General features: G+C 62.5%; 1 protein-coding gene across 1 annotated transcript; it reads right to left on the reverse strand.

Annotated features, from left to right (window-relative positions):
• Window positions 1-11961, reverse strand: SLC29A4 (solute carrier family 29 member 4). The gene is made up of 11 exons (XM_069485676.1): window positions 11790-11961; window positions 9352-9483; window positions 8975-9088; window positions 8377-8505; window positions 6519-6593; window positions 4611-4870; window positions 3089-3224; window positions 2781-2968; window positions 1618-1858; window positions 454-579; window positions 1-167 (listed from the first exon to the last, which is right to left on the reverse strand). The coding sequence occupies exons 1-11, from the start codon at window positions 11959-11961 to the stop codon at window positions 1-3; spliced, it is 1740 nt and encodes a 579-aa protein (XP_069341777.1).
• Window positions 11962-12428: the final 467 nt, after the last annotated feature.

Genomic DNA, 12428 nt, shown 5'->3' on the forward strand with positions numbered 1-12428 from the left:
TCACGGGGAGGCGTCCCTGGTGGAGGCTGGGTCAGGCTGCACCCCGACCAGCGCTGTGGACACAGGAAGCAGACCCTGGGTGGGGTCACTGGCTGGCGGTCTGCTGTCCTGCTCGGGGCCGGCCATGGGTCTGACCCCAGAGCACTGGCCTGGCTGGAGCTGGGGCCCTGCACAGACGGAGGGTGACAGTGGGTGTGAGACCGAACACAGAACACGTCGCTGGGCCGAGCCCTGGGCCGCAGAAACACACCCAGGCTTCAGAGAACTTGGTAGAACTCGGGCTGGAGTGGTGGCTGGGTGGACCCAGAGAGGGTGGCGCTATTGGCACAGGAGGAGGCCTGGGGCCCCCAGGCACTGCAGGCGGGGAGGGGGCGCCTCGGGCCTGGGGCGAGGTCAGGCCCTCAGCTCCCCGGGCAGGGGCAGGGCCGGCTCAGAGGCCGGTGGGGGCCGAGCCGTTGGCTGCAGCGGTGACAGTGACGAGGCAGCTGCCGTGGGCGTCCCGAGTGAGGCTGTAGGTGAAGTAGGCCACGGCGGAGCCCAGCGTCAGCCCTGACATGTAGGACACGGTCATGGTGTTCCCTGCGGACGAGACTGACCTGAGGGGTGCGGGGCAGCCACCCTCCGGCCTCTGCCTCTCAGGGGGGACGTGCGGGGGTCACCTGCCGGCTCCTGGGAGCTCACAACAGCCCTGGTGAACACCCTGGCCTCCTCGTCCTCCCAGGAACGCCCTCTCCGGGGCCCAGCCTGCCTCGGCCGGCTGCTCCTGCTCCCTGAGGTCGCCCACCAGGCGCCCAGGCCACACCTGCTCCGCCCCACACCTGCACCTTTCTCTCCAGTCTCCGGCCTCCAGTGGCTTCCTCGCCGGGGACACTCTGGGACGTCAGTGGGCATCCTGAACGCGTGCACGTACATGTCCCAAACCCGACCCAACGCCCCCATCTCAGTGAGTGGGAGTGCTGACCTTCCTGCCCCGAGTAGCGGGCCCCACACCTGGTCCCACCACCCCCACCCACCTCCCAACCCGTCCACGGCCCTGTGGGCTCCACTGTCAAAGCAGGTCTGGAATCCAGCCCCCTTCCCCAGCTCCGTGGCCCTGTCCTTGTGGGGCTGGGCTGTGGCTGCAGTGCCTCCCTCATCTCCCTGCCCCCACCTGGTCTCTCCTCGCTGTACCCCCATTCCTGCTTCTGCTCCTGCCCCTGCCTCAGGGTCTTTGCACACGCTTCTGCTTGGACACTGTCCCCTTGCAGCTCCATGTGCTGGCCCCTCTCTACTTCCTCCAGGTCTTTGCTCAAAAGTCACCTCCTCAGTGAGGCCTTCCCAGATTGCTCTGTTCTTCTGCACAGCGTTTACCCCACCCCACACATTACATCTCCTTGCTATTTGTCCTTGTATCGGCTGTCTCCACCTTGGGAGCGTCAGCCCCATAGTGCCAGGAGCGCTGTTTTGTCCCACTGTGTCCCCAGCCCCACGGACAGTACTTGGCACACAGGAGAGGCCCACGAAGTAGTTGCGGAATGAATGAATGAATGAAGTGGCCACCCTGACGCTGACTTGATTCCCGGCACCCAAACTCACCTGCCCGCACCACGAGGGGCGTGGGCTGCGGGAGCGCCTTACCTGCCAGCTCCCGCTGCTTGGGGCCCACCTTGCCGGCCGCCAGGATCATGGGCACGCTGCCGAAGTAGCCGTTGCTGACGCCCATGAGCAGGGAGAAGACGCAGGGCCAGGCGGGGTGGCGCAGGGCGGGCGTGCCGCTGGGGTAGACGCACAGGATGAAGAGGGGGATGAAGACCACGCGCAGGCAGGAGCAGGCCAGCAGGTGGGTGCCCCGCCAGGCCACGGGCAGGGCTGCCAGGATCTGCGGGGAGCCAGGCCAGTGGGCGCCCCGCCCCGCCCCACCCCACCCCAGCCCAGCCCTTCCTGGCTCTGCCCACTCTGCCCACGTCCCTGCCCTTCTGCCCTAACCCCCCCAAATCCCACTTGGTTTTATTTGTCTGTTTGTAAAGAGAAATACTGATTTCAATTACACACAGGGCAAGCTCTAGGCATCTGTCATCTTTCAGCCTACAAATCAGCAAAACCTGTTGAAACAAGAACGGTTCCCCCCCCCCCACCTGCTACAGCAGCACCTGGTCCTCCCCATTCCACGGCAAGGTTTTTCTTGGTGGTGGTGGGGAACCTTGATCCGATTTGAGAAACGAGGACCCCAAGGCCCAGAGACTCTGGCCACCTGCGTCAGCTCGCACAGCCAGGAAGCGGCAGGTGGGATATGAGCTCACTGAGCCTTGCTCCCTCCTCAAGCACAGACTCCCTTCCTGGACGTTCAGCTGTGTGACCTCAGGCAGATGGCTCCCCCTCTCTGAGCCTCATTCATTAAGACAAGGCCCACTCCGCCGGCCCAGAGCACCAGGACAGCAGCTCTGCTCCGACTCCAGGCCGGACCCCCAGCCCCTCCCGGCACTTGTAGCAGACGACATGACGCGCTGTCCCGATTCTCCTGGTTCCTTCGAGCCATTTCTGGGTGCCCCTGCCTTCCCTGGTACTCCAAGTGGCCAGGAACTGTGCTCATCCCCACGGAGGACCAGCGACTGCGGGGCAGGAGGGCGAGCTCCTCGCCTGACACCCCGCAGCTCCCCTGGGGGACCAGGCAGGGGCCACCCTCCAGGGCACGCTGTCTGGGACGGTGCCACCCTCCCCACCAGGCAGCCACATGCATCCCCAGCCGGGGACCCTCCCTGGATGGGCCACTGCTGCCCCCACCACGTGCCACCCCTGCCCACCTTGCCCACGAAGTCGGAGAGGTTGAACACGGCCATGATGAGGATGGGCAGCCACTCGCCCAGCATGCAGTGGCGGATCTCGGACTCCAGGCCGGGGAACAGGCACAGCGTGATGAAGTAGGTCACCGCGATGGACAGCATGTCCGCCCAGATGACCCGCGCCACCACGTAGCGGTGCAGCAGCAGGGCTGGGGGCACGAGGGGGTCAGAGGGTGGCGCCCGAGGGGCCCTGCTCGCCTCCTGCCCGAGCGCCACCCACGAGTGCAGACGAAGTGACAGGGACCCGGGGGTCTGGGGGCTGCCCTCACCTCTGAAGGTGGGCCAGCTGCGCTGGACTCTCGGCCGGGGCACGTCAAAGCGCATGTAGGCGCCCCCGCTGCCGGTCACCTCATGCACTGGGCTGTCCTTCGGGGACCCGGTGGCCAGGGCTGGGGTTTGGTGCTCCTGGAGGGAGGACGGGGTGGGGTGGGTTTGGGCAGAAGGGCCGGGCATCCGGGTCCAGTGAGAGGAGTCACACTCAGGCTGGCATTTAGTTGGCACCTACTGTGTCCAGACACCCTCCTGCCTCACCCTACCGAGGCCTCTCAGATTCTTCCGAGGCAGCAAATTCCATCTCGTCACCCCCGTGAGTCCCCTATGGGCTTCTGACCAAACCAAGCACAGCACCCCAACCCCTCGCCTGGGGGGGTTTGAGGCCTCCCACACTCCCTCCCCAAACACACCAGGCTCCTCCCGGCCTCTGAGCCTCAGCACATGCTTTTCCCTCTGCCCCCAACGCCCTTCCTGTGGGTCTCAGCATCTCCCGCTTCGGTGGTCACCCAGAAGCCCCTCCCTGGGAAACCTCCCTGACCATGAAGGGGGCCCCCAGTGTCCCTCCCAGACCCGCCCTTTTCCGTCCTGGGCCCATCCCTGGGCCGGGGACTCCATGAGGGACAGCATTTCCAGCTCACTCTAGTGTCCCCAGCCAAGGACCCAGGCTAGATGGATGCCTGTGCGACATTCTGGTTCTACTCTGCTGCTGAGAGCTGGGGACCCTCAGGGACAAGAACCAGTGGGTCCCCCTGCCCTGCCTGCCTGCACGAGGCCTGCACTGTGGACCTCACCCTGCAGGTATCGCCAGGCCTCCACACCTGCCGGCCCGGCGCTGGGGCTATGCAGCCCTGTCACCACCAGAGGGCGCCCCCTGCGCGCCAGATGGCTGCTAACGCGTGGTACCAGCGCCACCCGCTGGCAGGGGTTCAGTGCTGGGGACCTCACAGTGGAGGTGCCTCTGTGCTGTGCTTGGGGGAGCCCCTGGCCAGCCCTCTCTGCCTGTCTGCTCACACCCTCTCCCGCTGGCTCCCGTGTCCTGCCCTGGGGGAGCTGTGGGGGCCCTACCATGCCCCGTGGGTGCCCTTACACTTGGTTAGGGTGGAGGAGAGTGTGAGCTTTCTAGAGAGTTCACTGTCAGGGTGAGTCGGCAGGACGGGCCCCTCCGAGGGCTGTCCCAGCAGAGTGGGCCACGGCCCACAGGACGTGGGCTGTCCCTAGAGGGTGGAAACTTTGTTCCACATAACGTGGGGTGTCACAGAGCACAGGGCCATGCATACCCCATATGGCGGGACACAGCAGCTGGCCAGAGCCCGAGACCACAGCCGTCGGGTACCACAGGTGGCGGGGCCCTAGACCACAGGATGTGTAGAGCCACAAAGGGACAAGGGAAGAAAGCCAGAGCCTGAGACTACATGCGGAGGGGCGGGGGCACAGCAGGAGAGCAAGAGGCCACCAGCTGGCTCCCGACCCAGACCGAGGCCGTCGGCCAGCGTCGCCCAGGCGGAGGTGGGCACTTACGAAGTGGATGTCCCCGGTGGCCACGTCGTGGTGCACGCGGTAGCCGGGGCCGTGGTGCAGGCTGGACCGGCAGCCCCTGTCGCGGGGCCGCGCGGAATAGTAGAGCACGAAGCGGCTGCGGCGCACCAGCAGGTGCAGCAGGAAGCACAGCAGCTCCAGGCCCACGGACACCAGGAAGAAGATGAGCGTGCTGGCCCGCTCGTCCGGCAGCAGCAGCTTGGTGAGGATGCGGCTCAGCGAGATCATCACCCCCGCCGTGCCTGGGGTGGGGGGACGGTGGGCCTAGGCTTGGCGGCCAAGGTCACCTCCACTCAGCCCAGCCCCACCCGGCCCCCACCTCAGCCCCGCCCCGCCCAGACCCCCCACTCAGACCGGGCCACACCCAGCCCCCCAACTCAGCCAGGACCCACCCCACCCAGCAGCCCCCCTCAGCCCGGACCACCCAGACCCCCTAGCTCAGCCAGGACCCTCCCAAACCCCCCCACTCAACCCCACCCTGCCTGGCACCCCACTCAGCCTGACCTGCCCAGCCCAGCCCCCCTCCCACTCAGCCTGGCCCCCCCCAACCTGCCTCACCCCTCCCCAGCCCCACCCACTCAGGCCTTCCCCGCCCTGCCCTCCCTCTCCCCCTTGCCCTCCCACCTCCTCAGGAGTCCTCTCATGCCCTCCCAGGACCTGCGCACTCTGACCGGCCCCTCCCACCGGCTCTCTCTCTCACACACACACACACACACACACACAGACACACACACACGCCCTGCCTTCCTGCAGCACCTATGCGGTGGGGCAGTCACAGAACTCGTGTCCCGGGAGGGGCCCCTGAAGCCAGGTCTCGGGAGGAGGGAGTCAGGGCGCAGACCCGGCGTGCGTTCCTGGCAGGGGCTGGTGTAGCCCATCCTGGAGGGGCTGGAACCCCAGAGGGCGTGAGGCCTACGTGTGCCCTCCAGCCGCTGCACAGTGTCAGGCGGGGGCAGGTCATAGCTGCTGTGGCCCACCCCTAGTGCCGGTAGGGCCCTTAGCAAATCTTTTTATGGGGTCCTTGGCTACTAAACTACCCAAATCAGCACGTCAGCACCACCTGGCAGCCTGATTTGGCTCGTCCCCGCAAACACGACCCCACAAAATCCATCTGCCTGCCCTGCCTTACTGGAACCAGGACCCCACAGATGCCAGTCTAGGAGCCCGGGGGCCTCTGGCCGACCTGACGGGGTGTTGGGCTGCAGCAGGGGAAGATTGAGAACATCTGCAGGAAGAAGCTTCAAAGCACGGGCCCAGCACACTGGGCCGGCTGAGGGCAGCGCCGGCCGTCTGCAGAGAGGGGTCAGCCGCCTGGACCAGTGGCCGCGCCAGGGGGGCAGTTAGGGCTTGGAGCAGGACTGGGCATCGGGTAAGGTTTGGCTTGAGTGAGGGGCCGCCACTTCTGAGAAGGGGCAGGTGGGAGGTGGCGAGGTGGGCTCGGAAGATGAGAATTTGGGAAGCCCATGAGGCACCTGTGGTCTGAAGTCCGAGGACAGCTTGGTGCCGAAGGTGCAGCACCCGACCCCCATGGCCACAGATGGGCTCCCCCCAACACGCACACACACGTGGACACACACGTGCACACCAGACACAGGCTCGTGGCACTAAAGCACTCCAGCCACGTGCTCAAGAGAGGCGTGTGCTTCTCACACGCTCCAGAAACACAGCACGCAGACATGTGTGCACACACGTCCCTTGCGTCTGGGAGTCCCCCCCACATCCTCCCCCAGCCAGGCAAGGACAGATGGGGGTCACAGACCCCAGCCCAGCATGCCCAGAGCTTGTGAACCCTCCTCCCAGCTCAAGGCACGTGGTGGGGGTTCCCCAGGAAGAAGCTTCCGGAGCCCACGGCAGCCCAGCACCCCCCTCCTGGGGGTCGCAGATACTCACTCTCCCCAGTCATCACCCCCTGCGTGTACCTCTTGGGCAGCATCCCCGTGTACCCATAGAAGCTGGATTGCTGCACTTAAGAGAGAGAGAGAGGAAAAACCGTGAGACACCCTTAGCACCTGTCACGTGGGGAGCCGCAATAGCTGAGAGCATCTTGTGCGGGGGAGGACGCGTAAACAGCCATCAGCACCACTGGGGTCAGCCAGGGTCACCGATGAGCTCTGGCCATCGAAACGTCACTTCTGCACGAGGCAGTGAAAAGCACGCCCGGACTTTCAACCTTTCTTCCTCCCATGGGCAGTGACAGAGGCGGCCATGCGCTAAGGGGGAGGCAGGCGCTGCCAGCCCGAGTCCCTGAGACACCACGAGGAACACACCCCCCACCCCCCGCCAACTACGGTGGGCTGCACAGGTGGCGAGAGTGACAACGAAGTCTTGTTCCGTGAAGCCTTGTTCTGAGATTGTTCTGGGCTAATTTGTTACTACTCATCTTAAACAATACAGCCGGGACCCAGGGAAAGTAAAACCGAGCTGGCTCACACCCTGGAGTCCGGCAAATCCACGCCTGGCTGCAGACCCGGGGGCAGCGGCTGTCAGACTAAAATCTGGTCAATTTGTTGTTTAGCAAAACAGAACAGAACAGACCTGAGGACACTGCGTGGACTGGCCGTGCTACTTCAGGGAGCCTTGATTTCGTCTACAGACACACACACACACACACACACACACACGTGTCTACGGGGCCGCGGTGTGAAATGTATTTCTCCCTGGAAGTCACGGTCAAAAAGGTGTGAAAACCTACAAAACCACTGGCCTGGGCCCTTGCAAAATGTCACTGCTGTGTCACACATAGGCAGGCCGAGGAACCTGCCTGGATCAAAGGACACTAAAGGATGTGACAACTAGACGAAATTTGTGATCTTGGGTCAAGATTAAAAAAATGTCATAAAGGACATTTTCAAAACAGTCGGCAAAGTCGGAGTCCGGGTCGCAGCTTAGATAACAGTATCGTGTGAGTGTTCAATTTCCCGATATTGGCAATTGTGATGAGGTTCTAGAGGAAATGTCTTGGCTCTCAGAAAACACACACTGAAGTTTTAGCATTTAGGTGAGAAAGGTGATGATGTCTACAACTCACTCTCAAAGGGTGTAAGGAAAAATATATATTATTTCACATTGATATATATTTGGGGGAAATTTATGTGCACAGAGAGGGAGGTGTCGGGAGGGAGTTAGTATCATTCTTGCAAGCTTTCTCTAGGTTTGAAATTTTTTCAAATTAAAAGCAAAAAAAAAAAAAAGTTTGAAAGCCATCGCCCAAGAGCAGCAGTGGCCTGGTGACAAGGGCAGGCCAGTCCTTAAAGGCTGGATTCTGGCCGGGCGCGGTGGCTCACGCCTGTAATCCTAGCACTCTGGGAGGCCGAGGTGGGCGGATCGTTTGAGCTCAGGAGTTCCAGACCAGCCTGAGCAAGAGCGAGACCCCACCTCTACCAAAAATAGAAAGAAATTATATGGACAGCTAAAAATATATATAGAAAAAATTAGCCGGGCATGGTGGCGCATGCCTGTAGTCCCAGCTACTCGGGAGGCTGAGACAGGAGGATCGCTTGAGCTCAGGAGTTTGAGGTTGCTGTGAGCTAGGCTGACGCCACGGCACTCACTCTAGCCTGGGCAACAGAGTGAGACTCTGTCTCAAACAAAAAAAAAAAAGGCTGGATTCTATCAGAGAAAACCAGGGGCTGCCTCGCTGTCTGCGTCTGACATCCTCAGCGCCCAGTCAGCCCGGCTCGCCTCGCGTCACAGGCCACCCGCAGCGGCACTCAGGGGCTCAGCCGCGGCCCCCAGCCCCGGTTCATACCTGTGCAGCCGAAGGCCACGGTGCCCACGGCGGCCAGGTTGATGGCGTACGCCTGGTCACGAGAGAAGAGCTGCAGCCACACGTCACAGATGCTGATGAAGAGGAGGGGGCCCAAGGCTAAGAGGTAGCCTGTGGGGGGAGAGGCCGTGAGGGGTGGCGAGTCAATTGGTGGGAGCCCCTCCTCCCCACCCCTCCCTGCAGTCAGCTCTCTGCCCTTCCCCCTTAACACCGGGCCGGCCAGGGATGCCGCAGAGGTCTAAGTGGGGCACCTCGGAAGGCTTCCGGGAGGAGGTGCCTTTGGGTTGGGCCCTGCAGCTGGGTGTCGCCATGAAGAGGAACGGGAAAGGAAGAGCGCTCAGGCAGAGGGGAAAGCTCAGGCAGGGGCCCAGGGACATGAGATTGGGTGCTCGAAAGCCTCCAAAGCAGCATGTTGGCTTACGGTGGCCCCACGACAGCGAGACCCTATTCTCCTTACACCACACCTTAGGGCATGCCTAGGAAGTGCGCCCATTTGACAGACAGGCAGGGTGAGGTTCAGAGCAACCGGGTGCGTGAGGGCCGCAGGGGGAGGCACTGTGGTAGGGAGGGGCCGGCGTACCTGCAGTGATCCTGGTGTGCAGGTTCAGTCTCTCCACCAGGACGTTGTTGAGGAGCACAGCCACCAGCGCCACCAAGATGTAGGTGAGGCTCATGTCAAACACAATAGAGGTCCCTGCGGAGGACCAATGGGCAGCAGGTGCTCAGGGGCAGCCTGCACCCTTTGTACCTTCCCCTGCCAGGTGCTCCCTCCTCGCTGTCCCAACAGGGGCTCGCTGCCCAGAGAGGGTGGGTGCCTGCCCTGAAGTCACTCAGCAATTCGCAGCTGAGCCAGGATTTGAATAAAATGGGCTCCCGAGCAGGGTCCTGTCCCTTGGGGCTCCTGGGGGGCCGCCGGCCAGAGCCGAGTGTGCCGAGCAGCCTGTGCTTGCCACCCACCTGGGTACTTGTGATGCAGGTGGTCCACGTCGGTGATAAAGCTGTTGTACGGCAGCAGGAAGCCCACCCCGGCCAGCAGCATGGCAAAGTAGATCGCGTGGTAGCGGTCGTCGGGCACCGGCTCCTCCGCCGCTAAAGCCAGGGACACCAGGTGAGACGCGGGCAAGCCCACTCGTGGCCACCACCACCAGCACTGCCACTGTCCATCTCTATGGCCACAGCTGCCCCTGCCTCTGTCATCGTGCCATTCTCAAAAGTCACCAAACACCACGGCCACTGCTGCCATATCTGCTGCCATCGTGGCCATGGAGGCAGCCGGCTGGCCGGAACAGCGGGATGGCCCTTCGGAGACTCAGCTACAGGGACGGCTGGTGGTGACACCTCGTGGGACCGGGACAGGGTGCTCCAGGGGCTGCATATGCTCTCAGGCGGTGTCCCGTGCAGGGCACTGTTTTTCCATAGTCAGGACACGTGTCCAGCCATCAAGGGGTGGACACGGAGTGGTGCCACCCACTGGTGCCTGTAGTCACCACCGGCAAGAAGCTGCTCCCATCCTGTGTCTTCCGGCTCTGCTGGCCTGGGGGTCTCAGCTCCAACCCCAGGACCCCATGATCCCACTGAGCTGGACGGTAAGACCCCACCTGGCCACTCCGGGCTGCTCACGCCTCTGAATCAAGAGTGAAGGAAGAGGCCGGGCGCGGTGGCTCACGCCTGTAATCCTAGCACTTGGGAGGCCGAGGCGGGTGGATCGCTCGAGGTCAGGAGTTCGAGACCAGCCTGAGCAAGAGCGAGACACCGTCTCTACTAAAAATAGAAAGAAATTAGCTAGACAACTAAAAAATGTACAGAAACAATTAACCGGGCATGGTGGCGCATGCCTGTAGTCCCAGCTACTCGGGAGGCTGAGGCAGGAGGATTGCTTGAGCCCAGGAGTTTGAGGTTGCTGTGAGCTAGGCTGACGCCACGGCACTCACTCTAGCCTGGGCAACAGAGCGAGACTCTGTCTCAAAAAAAAAAAAAAAAGTGAAGGAAGAGGCTCACTGTGCTGACGGGGGTTGGCCCTGCCCAGCGAGGGGACTTGGGTTGCACCACACAGGGGACAGGGAGAACACGTCTGGCATACGGGAGATCCCGACGGCACCTCCTGGTACTTCCGTGCCCCGGGATCGACGTCCGTGGAAACTCCAGCCCGGGTCAAGCAGGGCGCTGATGGCCAGACGCCCCAGGAGGGAAGGTTTGGGTCCCCCTACCAGGCCAAGACCACGACTGGGTGGGCTGCCTGCTGACGGCAAAGGGGACACGGAACCAGCTACGACCACGTGGACCTTGACCGTGCCAGCTCCCAACACCAAGGCCACTGTCACCACAGCCATCACGTTAAAGTCACCACTGCCACTGCCACATGACCACCATCCACTTCTATGGCCAAGACTGCCAGGCCACCGCCCCACGATGTCTATTGCCACACCTTGGGGACTGGGCTGAGCTGGCTCTGTCCACACACACACACGAGCAGGGAGGTTATCTCAACCCCCGACGGGGCTCGGCTGGTGGAGCGCCCACTGCCCATGTGCAGGGAGAGGGGACGGAACCAGGCGACACCTGCACTTCTGAGCCCCAAGTGGCTCTGGTATTAACAAGAGCTACCAAAGAAGAGCTGTCACTCACGGGCGCCTCCTGCAAGCCCGGAACAGTCCCAAGCAACAGTTTCTGGATTCTGTCACAACCACCGAGACACCCGTTTCATTCCCCTCTTCCAGGTGACAGAGCGAGGGCCGGAGAAGAACGGTGACTTGCTCAAGGTCTCCAAGAGGGGAAAACAGGGGAGGCACAGCTGAACCCAAGCCCGTCAGACTCCAGGCCCGCACGCTGCCCGCTCTGCAGGTCTGACCTCACAGTCGGGTGGCCCCAGCCCTCAGCGGGGAAACTGAGGCTCAAAGACATTTAGGCTCATGCCCAAGGTCACACAGCTACCATTTCCTCAATGTGGGGAAACCGAGGCTCAGAGAGGCGTAGGGCCTTGCCCAACGTCACACACCTGGGCCAAAATCCTGGTCTTTGAACCTCAGTTCCAGTCCCCCTTTTGGGCACTTCCTGGCCCCTCTGCAATTAGGCATGGCTTGCTTTTGTCACTGAATGTGACCAAAGTGACATGTGTCACTTCCAGATAGAAGGTGTACGGGCCAGGACACGAGCAGGAAGCACATGTGGAGACAGAGCCTCCTCAGCCCGGATCCGCAGGCGGAGCCCCTAACACCTGCTGGGGACACAGCAGTGGGCGTGTTTGTCACCGCAGCAGATCTGACCCATCCTGACGGATGCTGCCTCTGGTGCTCCGTGACTGCCCAAGGCTCCCCCACCCCCAAGACACCGCCAGGGGTCCTGTGGCCAAGCCCTGCTTTGGGGCAGACACGCGCCTTGCCCGCACCGTCACTCACCGGAGTCCATGATAGCGGAGACACCCCTGGCCCTAATGTCCGGGCCTGGAGCTGCCTCTACGGCCGCCGCCTCCAGCTGGTGGCTGTCGAAGCTGAAGCTCACTGCCACCGTCCTGTCGGGAGTGCCCGCCACGCTGGGCTCCTTGAGGCGCTGGCTCCCCACGGAGCCCATGACGGCCTGTGCCCTGGAGGAAGGAGAAGAGGCAGGCGAGGGATGCCAAGGCTGTATCCAGAAGAGTGAAGTCACCTCTTAAGAGGCTCACCCTTGCCACTATGGAGAAGGGGTGGGAAGGGGAGACAGAGGCCAGGAACAATCACGGTGGCCTGCATGGCGGCAGTGGCACGGGGGAAGTAGATGGAGCGGAGGAATGTTTTGGAGGTGGAATGCCAGGACTTGGTGAGCAGTCAGGAACAACAGGCGACATTATTGAACATCGTGTGTGCCAGCACTGGGCTGGAGGCGTCCCACGCACCATTTCCCTCTGGGAGGGAGGTGCCCGCATTCACATGGCAAATAACTCTCACCAACCTCCCTGGCCTCACAGGCAGGGAGTGGGAGAGCCCAGCCCCAAACCGCGGTCACTCTGAGCCATCCTGGCCCTCAGTACTGGGGATGACCACCTTCAGGGACAGGAAGTT

The sequence above is a fragment of the Eulemur rufifrons genome, chromosome 14 (assembly GCF_041146395.1).
Source record: "Eulemur rufifrons isolate Redbay chromosome 14, OSU_ERuf_1, whole genome shotgun sequence".
NCBI lineage: Eukaryota > Metazoa > Chordata > Mammalia > Primates > Lemuridae > Eulemur > Eulemur rufifrons.

Excerpts from the sequence above, each read along its gene's own strand:
- SLC29A4 (XM_069485676.1), bottom strand. The coding sequence starts at position 11,961 with ATGGGCTCCGTGGGGAGCCAGCGCCTCAAGGAGCCCAGCGTGGCGGGC. Across the intron at positions 9,089-9,351 it reads CCTGCATCACAAGTACCCAG|GGACCTCTATTGTGTTTGAC; the intron begins GTGGGTGGCAAG and ends GGTCCTCCGCAG. Across the intron at positions 4,871-6,518 it reads GGGGGTGATGACTGGGGAGA|GCACGGCGGGGGTGATGATC; the intron begins GTGAGTATCTGC and ends CCCCCACCCCAG.